Raw genomic sequence first — 16,561 nt, 5'->3', positions numbered from 1 at the left:
TTCAATCCTCCCAGATGCTGCTAACCTTCCTGAGCAGTTGTTATGACCTTGATTAACTTCCTAAAACCTTTGACCAGCCTTTAATCCCATAAAACGAGTGTAAGCTCGTTAGCACCGGGGTGATACCAAACAGAGTGTCCTGGTAAAACACATTTCAAATTGTGGTGTCCAGCTGCAAACGGTGGAAAGCTCTGAAATGAGTTGGCTAACCCTGATCTCCATTCTTAGCACAGCAGGACTTTGCAGATCCTCCCCTGTTTGCTCTGCAGGGATTCTTTTGGGCTCTGATAAAGGACAGGCAGGCTCTCATTAAGCTGGATGCTCACCAGGTACAAATGAGCCATTGATTTGTTTAAGTGGCCCCTGCAAACACATGGCCAGTTCCTACTGCAGGGCTTCCCAGGGAAAATCTGATCAAATGGGTGAGGAAGCACTGGCTGCTGAATTGGGATCAAATTTTAAAGATCAGCTGGAGATATTTTCTCAGCCTATTCTGTATTTATCTTGTTTTATTGCTTTGCTTTTGCCCTTTATTTTGAGGTTTGGTTCAGCTGTTTCTGGGTTATATTAAAAATGGGTTACAGGTGTTTATTCCCCATGATCAGTACTTACATTTTTTAATGGAATTATTACTTCCTTTAGAATAGTTCTAGGCTGTAACAAATATTTTTTATATTTACTTTTCTAATGGGCTGCTTGGTCCCTGTGTCCTCTCCCACCTCTGCTCTGCCTGTGCAGGAGATTGCACACTTGGAGTTCCTGCTGGGGACACAACAGGGATTATAAAAACACCCCTCTTGTCCCTCAGGAAATTCCTGGGGAACAGATGGAAGATTGTTTTCCAAGTGAGACTCAACCCGTGGCTTTCTTTAATACAGTAATTGAGATATAGTGAACATAACTGTGCAAAATGGCACATAATATTAATGATAAATACACATTATGCATTATAACAATCCTTCCTGTTGCAGTTTTGCATTCAGGGAAGACTTCTGTGAAATGCATATAAGAGGAATTTCAAATCAGCCCAGGTGTTGGGATCTGAACCCCTAATATTTTTTTAGCTCTGTGCCTGCCCCCAGCCAAACTGGTGGAAATTCCTTGGTGGAAACTGCCTGTGTTGCATTGTTACATATTTTTAATTGCATGCTGAGAAAAGGAATTGCTCACTGTTGTGGAGTTAAGAAAACCAAAGCAGAAATCATATTCAGGCTGGAGTTTTATATTATTTGAAACCCTTAAAGGAGAATAATTCTGAGCTACAAACAACAATGTTGGTGTCTCTGGTAGGTCCAGGGGGTCATTTCATGTTACCAACACATTTGAATTTTGATTTATAACTGCTTGGAACTTCATTTTCCATGCCCTGACTGTGCTGATTTCCTTTTCTTGGTCCATGGCTGTAAATGGCAGATGCTGCCTGGGTGTTTGTGGTTTTTTGAGGATCTGGGGACAACTTAAAGGGTGTTTAAAGTGCTTTGAAAGCAGTACTTGGAATAAGAGCATTGAGGGTGACATTTGTATGTTTTGCTTACCCTCTGTTGGGACTGCTTGATCCGGGGTTGGGATTTTGCTGCTCTGCTATTTCCCAGTATAACAGGAGCTTTGTTCCCAGTTCTCCATCTTTAAAGGGAAAAAAAATAAAAAAAACCTTTCCACCACCCAGAAACAAAAGCTGCAATATTGTCACTTTCTGGCTGCTGCTGAAAGTCTCCCTTGGGAAGTTGATGGGAATTTGGGATCAGGGAGGGAGGAGAGCCTGACCCAGCTGGGTGGTGACCTGTTAATGTGAGTGGGAGTCACTGTCCTTGGCTGAGTATTGTAGATGCAGGTGAACCCAATGGGAAGAAATGAGGATGTCTGACTCAGTTCAGAAGGCTGAATGATTTCTTTATTATAACTATGCTAAAATACATTAATATACTATATAAAAGGAGGATACTCAAACTCCATTCTACTTTCTCTGACTCTAAGACAACTGGTGACCCTCTCTGAGAGTCCCCAGGTGGGTTGGACTGGCCATAGGCTCAAACAATCCTCACCAGAATCCAACCAAGCATCACCCCAGGGAAACAATTCTCCAAACACATTCCACATAGGAAAACAAGGAGCAGAAATAGAAATTTTCTCTTTCATTTCTCTCTGTGCACCTCTATGAAAAATCCTGAGAGGGACAGAAATGTGCTGCCACAGGTGAGGGGCTGGGATGTCTGGCTGTGCCTCACAGGAGTGGGGTGTTGGATCCACAAATCCCTGCCTTAAACACACGGGGAGGATTTACCAGCTTGTCCTTGTTCCTGGGAACACAGCTGAGTGTCACCCAGTGTGGCAGCTTTTTATCACCAAATAAATTATGTCTTAAACAGCTCCAGGGTGATAAAGCCATTTCCCATTAAAAAAAAAAAAATCCCGAAAGAAAACTCTGTTCAATTTTAACAGATTAAGAAATGCAGAATATTTCTCCTGCATAGAGAAATAAATTTTACCTTTGAAATCAGATTATACAAACGAATATAATTTTAGCCAGTCCAGAGTATGCTGGGTTTTCTTCCCATTCTTTTAAAGACTGCATTCCTAACAACTATTTTGCTGCTTAATTGAAATCTACAGCAGAAAATAAATCGGTTTTCATGGATCTCTTAAGAGCCAGCCAGTCCTTAGAAACAATTTCCAAATGCCCAGCTTTTGTCTGGGAGTCTCAGAAGTGAGGAAAGTGGGAAGTTAATTAGGATGCAGCCAATCTCCCCAATTAGGATTGGGATTATTCACCTCCCTTTGGGCTCCTGAAGGTGATCACAGGTATCTCTGTTTCTCTGCTCTTTTACAGGGGGTGATTTGTCACGTTTGGAAGGATTTAATGTCAGAACCATTTTTATGAAATACAAACCCCTCATCACTGCTGCTGACTTTTGAAAAGAAATATGTTTGTTTTACTGTGGTTTGAGATGGTTGCTCAAGCTTTGTGGGCTGTGAGGTATTTTTAAAGTGTGGCCTTTGGTTTGCTGTGAAATATTGCCCAATTAACTTAATTTTAGTCTCATCTTCTGTTGATGCAGTGATGCTTCTGACAAGTGATGGAAGCCACAGTGAATGACAGCACCACTCCTTTTTCCTTTAGTGATGGGAAGAATTAAAACACAAATAAAGTCAGTTGGGAGGGATCATTTCCAAATAAATCCCAAACTTTTGGATTCTTTGCAGAATTTTAAGTAAATCAAAGGGCAAAACCAATTTTCTGTCATTTGTCTGACATTGAAGTGTTTTTATTGCCCACAACTCTTCAGTTTTGTGTGAGGTGCTCCAAGTTCCTGCAATAATTGTATTTTCTGCTCTGTAATGGGCAGGTAATGAGGTAAACTCATTTTGAGGGTCAGTCAACACCTGATTTCCTGTAGCACTTTTAGTAATCTCATTAAATGAATAGTAGCTAACTTTTAAATGGCAGTAATAGGTCATTCCTTAGGGCTGTATTTTTATTTGGAGACTGAGTGTGGCAGCAGGATTCAGGCTGGTTTGATCCCATTTAAATCTCAAAACTCCTGCCCCAAAATGAAACCTTTTGAAATTAGTGTTATTAATCAAGTTTAATAGTCAATTTAATCTCTTATTAACTCCTGTGCAAAGAAATTGCAGTGGAGGGAAAGAGCTGATGTTGAACTGGGATGATGCAGGGGTGCTCAAATATCCTGCAGCCAGCTCCAGGATGGAATTAAATAAATTAATTAAATAAATGTGACCTTTCTGAAGGGAAAACCTGTCTGTACTGAATAATCAAATCAGATTTGTGTTTGACAGCTTTCAAGGGGAGACCTTTTGCCACAAATACCTGATCAATAAGGGAGAGTTTGGAGATGTAGAGCGTCTCTAAAAGTCCAAAAATGACATTTTAATTGTGCAGGGCCTGGGGTGTGAGTGGAGACTGGAGTGGGTTGTGGGTTTGAATGTTCTGCTCTTGCCTGGTGTGGTCTGAACAGCTCTGGGTGTGGAATTCCTGCCTGATTCCCTTGGAATTCTGCTTTTTGGGGAGTTCTTTGCCAAGTGTGGGAGAGCTGATCCCTCCCTGCTCATTCCCACTCCTCCGGCCCCAGCCTCTCCCTCCTCCTGCAGGAGCCCCTGGCAGAGGCTGCTGCCAATGCCTCAGGTTTTAAATTTATATTTTCACATTCTGAGCTGCTTTAGTGTGTAGTTCTGAACTTCACACCAGGGGATGCTGAGCTCTGTGCACAGAGCAGGGAGACAAAACAATTCCTGCTCCAGCTGGGCACCAAGGACAAATGATCCAAACCTCAGCCCAGGAGCACAAACAGCGTGGGCTGGAGAGAGAAAAACAAGCAGGGTGGGACTGATGGGCTGGAGCTGGAATGGGACAATGAACTCCAAGGTGCCAATGGAGCAGAACTGATCCCAGGGAGAGCCCCGGGAGCGCTCGTGCATTTTGGGACCATTTTGGGTCATTTGGGTGCAGCCCTGGCTGGGCTCTGGTGCTGCCCAAGGTGGATCCATGGAGGAGATGCTTTGGAGAAATCCCTGCTTTATTCTGGGACTCTGCCCAGCCTCTGCTCCAGGGCAGCCCCCACAAGGCATCAGTGATGCTGCCTGAGGGAACATTCCCATGTGGAATTCCTGAGGAAGGGACACACAGAGCACCCCCTCCATGGGCCCGCTGCTCCCAGCCTGCTCCAGGGACACCAAAATCTGGGAATGGCTGTTCCAGGCACTGCGGATCCCACTGTGCTCCCAAAATCTGGGAATGGCTGTCCCAGGCAGTGCTGTTCCCATTTTTCTCCCAAAAACTGGGAATGGCTGTCCCAGGCAGTGCTGTTCCCATTTTTCTCCCAAAAACTGGGAATGGCTGTCCCAGGCAGTGCTGTTCCCATTTTTCTCCCAAAAACTGGGAATGGCTGTCCCAGGCAGTGCTGATCCCATTTTTCTCCCAAAAACTGGGAATGGCTATCCCAGGCAGTGCTGTTCCCATTTTTCTCCCAAAAACTGGGAATGGCTGTCCCAGGCAGTGCTGATCCCATTTTTCTCCCAAAAACTGGGAAAGGCTGTCCCAGGCAGTGCTGTTCCCTTTTTTTTCCCCAAATAAAGAGGGAACAACTTCAGAATCCAGCATCCAAAGTTCCCACCATCCCATAAATCCGAAGGCACAGCCTCCCAGTGCCTCTCACAGAGATTTCACCCCTTTTTGGTGGGATTCTATGTCCCTGACCCCTTCCCTGCTGTCACAATTCCAGGATCATCCCTTCACTCACACTTTCTCTGTGCCAGCACTAGCTGGACACATCATTCCCACCCAGGAGGATCCATCTGCTTCTCATTCTTGCCTCTTCCCATATCTTCCCTTCCTAGCCCAGTTTTTCCTGTTTTCCCACCACACACTCAATATCCCTGTGGTTTTTTTCCCCTCATGCAATTCCTTCTCACCTATTATTATCTAGAAAATAAGCAGAAAACACCATCTCAGCAGATGGATTCAGCCATTCCACACTCCAACTGAACAGGGATGAAATGCTGCCAGATTTTGGACACTGAAACCCAAATTTTCCAAGGATATATCCGAAAATTAGTGCCCAAACCTTTGCTTTGTAGGAGCTAAAACCCAGGCAGTATTCCAGTACTTCCCTTGATGTTTAGGTGAAATAATCTGATTTTTGAGAATAACGCAGCAAAAATGAACCACGAAAGATGTGTGAGGTTGTCCCTTATTTAGGAATTTTTTTTCCCTTTTGGGATGAAAGATGTGTGAGGTTATCTTTTATTTAGGAATGTTTTTTTCCATTTTGGGATGGTGGGACAAAGGTAATGGAGGATCCTTGTACCCATTTTCAAACTCCCCCTGCTCTAATGAAGAAATGGTGCCATTTAAAAAAAAAAAAATTCACGGCCCCTTCCAAGATTTTCATTTATTGTGGGCATGAGTAGATGGAATTTTTATTTCACGTTGGATGAAACACATCACTGAAATACAAACATTTAAGTAAAATTCTTTCTCCATAGCCAGAACAACAAAAGTGGCCTCAGTTTGGATTAAACCACCCATTTGATATTTTTTCTGAGTCTGTGCCTATCACAAACTGAATTCTTGACAGATTTAGAAACATTTAAATTGATAATAAGCCTAGAATTTTTTTTTTTTTTAAATGAAGGCATTTATTCAAAATACCTTCCCCTTTTCTGCAGCATTTCTCTCCCTGCCAGCTCCGTGCTGAATTCCTGGTCTCTGTGTGAGATCCCACTTGAGAACCCAGACTGGTGCCAGCTTTTCTGAAGTGCTGCTGGAAATAGATCCCCACCACCACCGCCACCCCCTGAGGGAAAAGTCGTGGTGTTTACTTTCTCCTCGCTGAGATGGAGCTGTGTGTGTCATCCTGGCAGGGACTGTGGGGATAACAGACCAAACAGTGCTTGGGAATCTGAAGTATATCCTGGTTTTTTCATGGTTGTGATATCTGCAAAGCTGGCTTTACGTGGCCAGCAGTGGTTGGGTTCTTCCACAGTCCCATCCATCCATGCACATTTTCACTAAAATCTGATTTCAAGTGATGCTCACCAGCAAGAAAAATAGGAGGAAAAATAGAAGGAAAATCAAGCTGTTGGAGAGGTGTCTGATGGCTCTGAGTTTCCTTCACTTTTCCTGTTATCCTCTTCATTTTCCACCTGCTAATTCCTGTTAAGGACATGCACGACTAAAAAGTCTTTTTAGGGGAATGGAGAACCCTGGGTGGTTTCCTTTCCTCATCCAAAGAGGAAAACCCTGGGTGGTTCCATTTCCTCACCCAAAGAAGGTCACTTTTTGCTCTCTAAATATTCTGGTGCTGTTGAGTGAAAGCAGAGTTGGACCAGGGAAACCTCATGGAGGAGCAGAAAAGCAAAATTTGTCCTATTTGATGGAAATTGTAGAGTCCTGGAATGGTTTGGCTTGGAAAGGACCTTAAAGCCCATCTCATTCCCATGGAAGAGACACCTCCCCTTATCCCAGGTTGCTCCAAGAATCCAGCCTGACCTTGGACTCTTCAGGGATCCAGCATGGATTTCCCCAGGCTGCAGTTTCCTTTTTATGCAATCCTTGTTCTCCCTGGCACCAGGAGTGCTGTTCCCACACGCATGGCTTAGTCACTGCAAAGCCAACCAGCTCAAATATATCCTCATTTCCAAGTTGAGAAGGAAAATACTCTGAAAAAAGGAAATTATTTATTAGAAAACACGCTTGCCATGTAAAATATCGGTGTGAAGCACAAAGGTGAGCAGAGCAGATTGGTTTTCTGTACCTCAGAGGCAGCATGAGCACAACCTCTGATGTAAATGTTACTATAGTAACAGTGGTTTTATTTAAAAGCCCATTAAATAGACATATCAAACACATCCAGCCTGTCAAAATGAAAGTTAAACTGCACAGCCTGCTGCTTCAAGGACCAATTTTTTTTTTTACCAAACTTGTATATTTTGCTGCAATTTCCCCCTTGAATGCACTCAGGATCCTCTTTTTGCCAAATGACACCGTGGCTCTTGGGAAATAAGCTACACTAATGGTGACAGCACTAATTACCAGGGACCTCTTGTGCAGCTGTGTGAAGGCTTAAAAAGGAATGGAAATTTGCTGTAGATCATTCCCTTCTGCCTCCCTCAAAAGCTTATTCCTAACAGAGCTTAACTATTCAAAAATAAAGAATATATTATGAAATATTATCTGTTCATCCTTCCTTTCCCACAGGTTCAGCCAAACTTCCCTTGGGAAGCCAAGGCTGTTTGGTGCCACTTGGTTTTTCTCCCTTTTCTTCTTCCCTCTCCATGAGCAGCTGCTGTGGCTCTGCCCCTCCTGCCCTTCCTGCCTCTCAAACCATGCTTGGATTATAAAGTAATTACAGATTTGCATAAATGAAGAGAATCTTGTGAATATCAAGGGTTTTATGGGTTTTGTGCTCATATTTTTTATTTTGGAAACTTCCCTGTGCTTGCTGTGGTACAAACTCCTGGTGTTCTTTGCTTAAAAGATGAATAGTTTGGAGAAGGGATGGAGGGACAGGAAAAGAGGGAATGGCCTCACCATGAAAGAAAGTAGGTTTGGATTGGATATTGCCAAGGAATTCCTGGCTGGGAGAGGGGGATGCCCTGGAATAGAATTCCCAGGGAAGCTGGGGCTGCCCCTGGATCCCTGGAAGTGTCCCAGGCCAGCCTGGAGCAGCCTGGGACAGTGGGAGGTTGTGGCAGCACATTGCTCTCCCTCTCAGGATTTTTCATAGAGGTGCACAGAGAAAAATGAAAGAGAAAACAATTTCTATTTCTGCTCCTTGTTTTTCCCATGTGGAATGTGTTTGGAGAATTGTTTCCCTGGGGTGATGCTTGGTTGGATTCTGGTGAGGATTGTTTGAGCCTATGGCCAATCCAGCCCACCTGGGGACTCTCAGAGAGGGTCACCAATTGTGTTAGAGTCAGAGAAAGTAGTATGGAGTTTTAGTATCCTCCTTTTATATAATATATTAATGTATTTTAGCTTAGTTATAATAAAGAAATCATTCAACCTTCTGAATTGAGTCAGACATCATCATTTCTTCCCTGCATTTACAGTAAGTGGTGACCCTGCCCATGGGATGGGATTTAAGGTCCCTTCCAACCCAAACCCAGCCTGGCATCTCTGCTCCTCCTCAGACAATCTGTATGGATGGAAAACCAGGCAGGAGATTCTTGAATCGGGAGAGCTGGGCAGGGGATTAGGAATTTTTATTTGTAGGAGTTCAGGGAATTATTATGATCTGCCACACAAGGCTCTGTGACTGTATCCAGCATAACTGGTGGAAGGAATTGCTTTAATGTCACATTTTTAAAATAAATAAACCCTCAAGGCTGAAGTTTTGTTCTGTTGGAGAACAGTTCTGTGTTTCTTGCTCACACTTAGATTGAAAACATGCACATAGGTCACTGAAATCTTCTCATGTGCTTTGCAAAACCACTTGGGGCTTGGTATTTTATGGTATTTTGTTGTTTTTAAACATGAAACATGTTGAAAGGCTTCTGGCCCCTTGTTATTTTTATAATGCTTTGAGGGAGAAAATCTGAGGTGAAACGTGGAGGCTGAGGGGAAAAAAAAAAAATTTCTTGTTTGTATTTATAATAAAAGCCTCTCCAAAAGTTGTTTTGGTTCCACAAACGAGGGAGGCCCTGAGCAGAGGGGATGCTGTGCTGAGGCTGGAGAACATCCTGGATTTCCATGTCCTGGTGAAAAAAGCACAGAGGAACTGAAAATCCTGGAGTCAAAATGGCACTGGCAAAATGGAAACTCACAGAGGTAATTCAGACATGAAGAGAAACAACAGCGATGAAAACATTTGAGCAGCAAGATGTCAAATAATAATAAAATATTATTTTGTAAAAATAATAATAAAATAAAGTAATAGAATCCCAGAATCATTTAAGTTGGAAAAGCCCTCCAAGGCCAGCAAGCCCTGATCCCCACCTTGTCCCCAGCCCAGAGCTCTGAATGCCACTTCCAGGAATTCCTGGGACACCCCCAGGGATGGGCACTCCAAACCTCCCTGGGCAGCCCCTGCCAAGGCCTGACCTTATCTAAAAATACAATACACAAACATTCAACAAAAAAAAATTAACTTATATTTCTGTATTTATAAATAAAAATATACCTTAGATAAATAACTATATGAATAAAAATATAATATAAAATATAGGTGTATAAAATAGCTACAAATGTAAAGATTATAAAAATTATAAAAACATATATGTACAAATAAACCGAAAGCCATTAAATAAAAATATCCACAATACAATTAAAGAAAAGAATAAATTAATAACCCAAAAATTTTATAACAACTATCAGTTAAAAAAATTATGTATTACCTTATAACAAAAAAACTTATCACTACTCTTAAACTACAACCAACTACTTACTCCCCTAAAATCTCATACCTCTAAAACTAATTTATCTAGACAAATCTCCTTTCTATGGGGAAGTTCCTGCTGGTCCAACCTGAACCTCATGTCCTGTCCTGTCCCTGATCCCTGATCCCACCTGGTTCCCAAATCCTGTCAGGGATCAGCCTTCGAGGCCTCCAGGAAAGCTGGTCTATAAAGAAAGACAGAATAAACTGGAATTGAAGTTTACACAAAGGATGATCAGGATGAAACCACAACGTAACACACGTCAAAGAACTCTGAAAGGAGGAATTACCTGTCTTCTGTCTTCCTCAAGAGGATTAAGCTCAAGGAAGTTTTAGTTTGGGTCTTATGGGAGGGGGAAAAATAAATAAAATAAATAAATTTGCGCAAGTGGAGGCTTTGTAGGGGATTTTTTTTTTTTTTTTTCTCCTGGCTGGCTGAACTGCAGTGGCACATGGGGAAGTGAAAGAAAACTCTGTCAAATGTTTGTCTCAAGATAGTCTAAATAAAAGAATTTTCTAGTGGCAGCTTTTGACAGCTTTTGCTTATGCTGTGAAAGTCTGGGATATGAAAGCTTCAGTGGCTTCCTAACCTCAGACACGAGCTGTATTTAGTCAGATTTCCCAAACTGCCACACTAGATCAGGAAATATTTTAAAATTAGAATTTATCAATTAAGAGAGGGTTATTTTAATAAGGAGTGAAATTGGCTGATGCTGCTTTACGGAAATGGGTTGTGAATTACAGAAAGTCAATAAATAAATGAAAGCCAAATCAGTGGGTTTGCTCATGGGAGAAGTGTTTACACCACCCAAAAGATAGTTCCAGTCTGGTTACTTGAGAAGAGCTTGCAATAGGGAAACAAAAATATTTGTCTTCATACCTCATGAAGCAGAGATAGTGGGTTTGCATTTCTTTTAAAATAATATTGCTGAGAAGAAAAACCATTGTATAAAACCCTCAGTTGGGCCTGGCTGGGACTTTCGTCTCTAGTTCACTCATTCTTAATTACTGCTGCCTTTTACAAAAGGATGAGCACAAGCAAAATTAAAGGTCCATCTTTCCTAGCAGGGCTAAACCCTTGCTTAGAATTCCTTGAAATAATTTGTGGGCGTTGTTTTTAATTGCAAGCTCCTGTTAAATGTGGTACTGCTTTACATCTATCAACTGCTCAAATGCTGAAGTGCAAAAGGGTCAAAAATGTGATTCAGTCCATTACTTGTGGAGTAAAAGGTAATTTATATCAACTGCTCTTAAATTAGAGCCAGCAGATAATGGATATATGCATTACAGCACAACCAGGTCTTGAGATATTTGAATTAATTAGCATCATTAAGAGGCACCAGGCCAGGTTGGATGAGCCTTGGGCAACCTGGTCTAGTGGAAAGTGGCAAGGGCGGAATGAGATGAGCTTTAACTCTTCCAAGGTTATCCCTCCTGCTGTTTCTGTAGGAATTTTATTTCCTGCTCCCTTGTTATCCTTCCTGCTCCTGGTCAGCATCCATGTTTTCATGCCAAAGAGGAGATTCTGATCCAGCACAGGGAGCAGAGCCCGACCCCCCGGCTGTCCCCTCCTGGCAGGAGCTGTGAGAGCCACAAGAGCCCTGAGCCTCCTTTGCTCCAGGCTGAGCCCCCTCAGCTCCTCAGGGATTCTTCAGCCCCTTCAGCTCCTCAGGGATTCTCCAGCCCCCTCAGCTCCTCAGGGATTCTCCAGCCCCCTCAGCTCCTCAGGGATTCTCCAGCCCCCTCAGCTCCCTCAGGGATTCTCCAGCCCCTTCCCAGCTCCTCAGGGATTCTCCAGCCCCCTCAGCTCCCTCAGGGATTCTCCAGCCCCCTCAGCTCCTCAGGGATTCTCCAGCCCCTTCCCAGCTCCTCAGGGATTCTCCAGCCCCTTCAGCTCCCTCAGGGATTCTCCAGCCCCCTCAGCTCCCTCAGGGATTCTCCAGCCCCCTCAGCTCCTCAGGGATTCTCCAGCCCCTTCCCGGCTCCTCAGGGATTCTCCAGCCCCTTCCCGGCTCCTCAGGGATTCTCCAGCTCCCTCAGGGATTCTCCAGCCCCCTCAGCTCCTCAGGGATTCTCCAGCCCCTTCCCGGCTCCTCAGGGATTCTCCAGCCCCCTCAGCTCCTCAGGGATTCTCCAGCCCCTTCCCGGCTCCTCAGGGATTCTCCAGCCCCCTCAGCTCCCTCAGGGATTCTCCAGCCCCTTCCCGGCTCCCTCAGCCTCTCCTGGGGCTCCAAACGCTTCCCAGCCCCATCCCGGCTATCCCGTGCGAGGGTGCCGGTGTTCCAAACCCTTCCCAGCCCCATCCCGGCTATCCCGTGCGAGGGGCCGCGGCGGGCGGGGCGCTGGGCCGGGGCGGGGCGGCGGAAGGGTCGGGGCTGAGGGGAACCGAGGGAAGCTGAGGGGGACCGGGGAAAGCTGGGGAGAAGCAGGCTGGGGACGGAGGGAGCCGGGCTGAAGGGAGCCGAGGGAGGCCAAGGGGAGCCGGGGCTGAGGGGAGCCGGGGCTGAGGGGAGCCGGGGCTGAGGGGAGCCGGGCTGAGGGGAGCCGGGCTGAGGGGAGCCGGGCTGAGTGTCTGGGGCTGAGGGGAGCCGGGCTGAGTGTCCGGGGCTGAGGGGAGCCGGGGCTGAGGGGAGCCGGGGCTGAGTGTCCGGGGCTGAGGGGAGCCGGGCTGAGGGCAGCCGGGCTGAGGGCAGCCGGGCTGAGTGTCCGGGGCTGAGGGGAGCCGGGCTGAGGGGAGCCGGGCTGAGGGGAGCCGGGCTGAGTGTCCGGGGCTGAGGGGAGCCGGGCTGAGGGGAGCCGGGCTGAGGGGAGCCGGGCTGAGTGTCCGGGGCTGAGGGGAGCCGGGCTGAGGGGAGCCGGGCTGAGGGGAGCCGGGCTGAGTGTCCGGGGCTGAGGGGAGCCGGGCTGAGGAGAGCCGGGCTGAGGAGAGCCGGGCTGAGTGTCCAGGGCTGAGGAGAGCCGGGCTGAGTGTCCGGAGCTGAGGGGAGCCGGGCTGAGTGTCCGGGGCTGAGAAGAGCCGGAGCTGAGAAGAGCCGGGCTGAGGAGAGCCGGGCTGAGTGTCCGGAGCTGAGGGGAGCCGGGCTGAGGGGAGCCGGGCTGAGGGCAGCGCCCGTCCTGGGCTCGCCGTCGGAACAGCGTCTTCAGCCACCAGTCGGAACCCCGAGAGCAAGGAGAAGGTTGGTGAATTTTCTTTTTATCCGCTTTCCCCCCCCCCCCTCTGATATCCTGAACTATCCCCCTGAGCACAGCCCCCAGCCGGTTCCACATCCCGCTCGCAGATCCAGGCAGTTTCAGCCCTTTCCCTCCTTATATTCCCTGAGATTCAGTGTCAGAAGCAAAACAAAAGTAAATCTCGGTGAATGTGGGCTGTGAGTCCCCGATGCTGCGGGAGCTGAGATAGAAGAGAACTTCGGAAAGTCAATGAATGGTACAGCGTTTATGAATGTATTTTATAATGAACACACTGAGAGCCCTTAACTTCCAAGCGTACCTATAACGTGGATACAACCTTTAAATGCCAAGGAATCCCAGGAGCTCTGCTCGTAAGGAAGGACAGATCCACAGCATGAATGAGGAGTGGTTTCACTACAAACAAGAGAAATTCCAGGGTCTGGAGAAACTCTGAAGAGTTCGGGACGTTTTGCTGTCGAGTCTTGGGGGCGAGGCTCCACCAGCAGGTTTAGAGTTGGATTTGTAGCTGTGCTTCTGCTCAACTTGGGTTGCTTTTATTAAAGCTTTAATATCAGCAAAATTATTCATTGTGGGTCGTACTCATTTCTATTTTGTGTGTACCACTTACTCTGAACTCTTTATTAAGAATGGTTTTTAATATACTCAATGGCAAAATGGAATTCCATGCTCAGACCAACAGGACTGGAAAGCCCTCGGCACTTTAAAGAACAGGTCAGAAGATGCTGTGCATAGACATTATTGCTAAAATATTTTTATGCTTTCTAGAGATTTTTAATATTTAAAACCAGCTGTAGTGCAGTGCCTGCAAAAATCAGGGACGGTTTATATGATTTTCCATGCCCAGTGCAGGTGTTTGTGGGTCCTGCTCATTTCAGGTTGTTCTGAACCTATTTCCCATGCTGATAAGCCAGGGAATTCTAGGATTTCTCATTTGTCCTGTAAATAAAAATGATCTTATTTCATTGCTCTCCTCCTTGCCTGTCATATCTGTTGTGTTTTGGTTTTAATCCCAACTCTTGGTGCTGAGCTATTCTGCAATTCTGTGGTTGATATGGAGAGGAATACAGTATTTACATAAGAAATCAGGAAATTTCTTGTACACAGCAGCAGCAAATTCTGTGGTTCCAGAATAATTTAAGATATATTGGTTCAAAAGGACCCAAATTCCTTCCTTTTGTATAGACACTTCCCCAGCCTCAAACAAATCAGTTTGTCCTGGCTGTGTTCATTTATTCTCTCTAGGACAGAGCTTACAAGTTGTAGTAATTCTCTTTATTTAACTTCCAGTTCTCTGTAAATGTTCCTGTAAAACTTGTGTTCTTTCTTACAGTGGAGTAAGAACTTCTGGCAAGTTCAGTGTTCTCACTGGAAAAGATTTTGGGAATCTGCTGCAGCAGTACATTTATCCTGCCCGGGGATTTATCTGTAGATATCTCTTTTTACCCAATTCTGCAAAGTTTACACAAGGAAGGCTGAACTTCGAACAGAGAAGAGGCTGGTTCTGTGGCCATGCAACTTTCAGGGCTTTTTTGGTCATGTTGAGCACTGGCTTTGGTCGGGAATGTTGGAAAAACCAGCCTAGGTCCATGTGACCTGAAAAGGGGTTTTTCCTTCTGCTCTAAAAATTAAATTAGTGCTGACATCAGAATCTCTGATTGCTCTGTCTGGCCATTTTTATGTCAGAACCCCAAAATCATTGAGGTTGGAAAAGCCCTCCAAGACCATCAAGTCCAGCCTTGTCCCCAGCCCTGAGTGCCACTTCCAGGAGTTCCTTGGACACCCCCTTCCAATCCTGACCACCTTTTCCAAGGAGAAATTATCCATTAATTTTTTTTCCCTTCCATCAGGACATTAAGAAACCTTAATATAAATTATAATTTTCCTTCCATATTGGGTTCTGGGGCTCTGTGGTTGCTTTCTTCCTGGTGTAAATGGATATTTAGTAGGGAAACTCTAACACCCAGGGCCTATGGATAACTTAATACATTTTGGAAATGGATGTCCAGTTTTCTTGGAAGTGATCTCTGCCAGTTTCCTGCTGGGAAGTGGCTGAAGGATGGACTGGGATTTTTGTTACACCTATGAAAGAGGAACATGGGCTGTTTCTCATTAAACCATTTAATAGTGTGAATAATGTACATTTATGTCAAATAAACTCTTTTAGAAGGTACTTATTCCTTTTGAAATTAGGGAAAATCTAACTAATTTCAGTGATTTGGAAATAATTCCTGCCTGTATCTTTGTGAAATGACCTGATAGCTCCATAATTCCTCTGGCCCTCATGGCTCTCTAGCAGAAATAAACTAATGGAAAAGGAAGAGGTAAGATGGGCCACCTACCAGCTGTGCTGAGAGCCAAATTGTCCCCTGAAATTGGGGCTGGGAACATCTGAGATTCCCTCTTGAGTTGCTGAAAATGGAGCTGAAAAAGCACAATGGAAGGGGAGGAAAGTGGATGGGATTGGCTGATCCTGCAGAGCACAGTGCTGGAGAAATTCAGCTCCAGCTGGGTGGGTGGGAGAGCAGGCAGGAGACAAGGACTTGGGAATTGTGACTTCCCTGGGCAGCTGGCTGCTGCTTCAGGTGGATATGGAATATAGAAATAAATATATTTTCCAGGACATGCAGCCCCAAAGTGCGTTACATAACCTTGGCACTGCCTCTTTTGGCTCCAGGGATGTTCTCAAGGAAACTGTCCTCAGGAATATTTCAGGAATGGAGCCCTTTGGAGGGATTCCCTAACTCGAATTTCTCACCCTGGCATTTGCTGCCTGACTTGAGCTGCGGATTTTACTCAGTTCCTGGCTACAACAGCAGCCAAAATCCCCGCTGTGGAGCTTTAAGTATAAAAATATATATTGATTTTAGCAGAATTTATGTAAGTGTTGGATGAAAATAAAAAAGATCAAAGTATCTGAAGTGAAGGAACAATAATGAAATGTTGCTGCAAAGTTTAGTGAAGTCTTCACTGTTGGAATTCATCAGTGCTTCTGTGTCTGCTGCACTTGGAAAATTCTGCTTTTTTCCTCCCTTTCTGGCCTGTTTTTCCTTTCCTGCTGTAGAGAGGAGTCTCTCTCCTCATCAGATGTGTTGGAATTAGATGATTTTTAAGTTCCTTCCCAAACCACACTGGTTTTCCATGATTCTGCTCACAAAGGTGTGAGCACCAAATGAACTGAAGTGCAAAATGAAATTATGGACTGATAATTATAAGTCCTTCATTAATTTTCTGTGTGTTTTTAGGTCAGCTCTACAAAACAAGATGTGTTGGCAAATCATCCTGACCATGTTTGTGCTGATGGGTAAGTCACTAAAAAACACCCAAAATGCAGTTTGGGATAACTTTTCAGATCAGGAAACATCCAAATAAATGCCCTGGACAGATTTGGTGAGATAAAAATGTGTGGGGAGTTTTGATGCCCAGAAGTGCAAGGAGAACTCCTCTGCTCCTGGGGAATGCTGCCATTCCTGCTCCCG

At 45.1% G+C, this 16,561-nt stretch overlaps 1 protein-coding gene across 1 annotated transcript in view; it reads left to right on the top strand.

The window, feature by feature from the left end:
• Positions 1 to 13,003: 13,003 nt before the first annotated feature.
• Positions 13,004 to 16,561, top strand: part of LEPR (leptin receptor) — a 29,345-nt gene continuing 25,787 nt past the window's right edge. The window contains exons 1-2 of the mRNA XM_021535578.3: positions 13,004 to 13,069; positions 16,328 to 16,386. Of these exons, the coding sequence (XP_021391253.2) occupies positions 16,347 to 16,386 (40 nt within the window). The 5' untranslated portion in view covers positions 13,004 to 13,069; positions 16,328 to 16,346. The remainder of the gene's footprint in view (positions 13,070 to 16,327; positions 16,387 to 16,561) is intronic.

Source organism: Lonchura striata, chromosome 9 (assembly GCF_046129695.1).
Source record: "Lonchura striata isolate bLonStr1 chromosome 9, bLonStr1.mat, whole genome shotgun sequence".
In the NCBI taxonomy this organism is placed as follows: domain Eukaryota; kingdom Metazoa; phylum Chordata; class Aves; order Passeriformes; family Estrildidae; genus Lonchura; species Lonchura striata.
The sequence above is the reverse complement of the archived record's forward strand: the minus strand, read 5'-3'. Positions and strand labels throughout refer to the sequence as shown.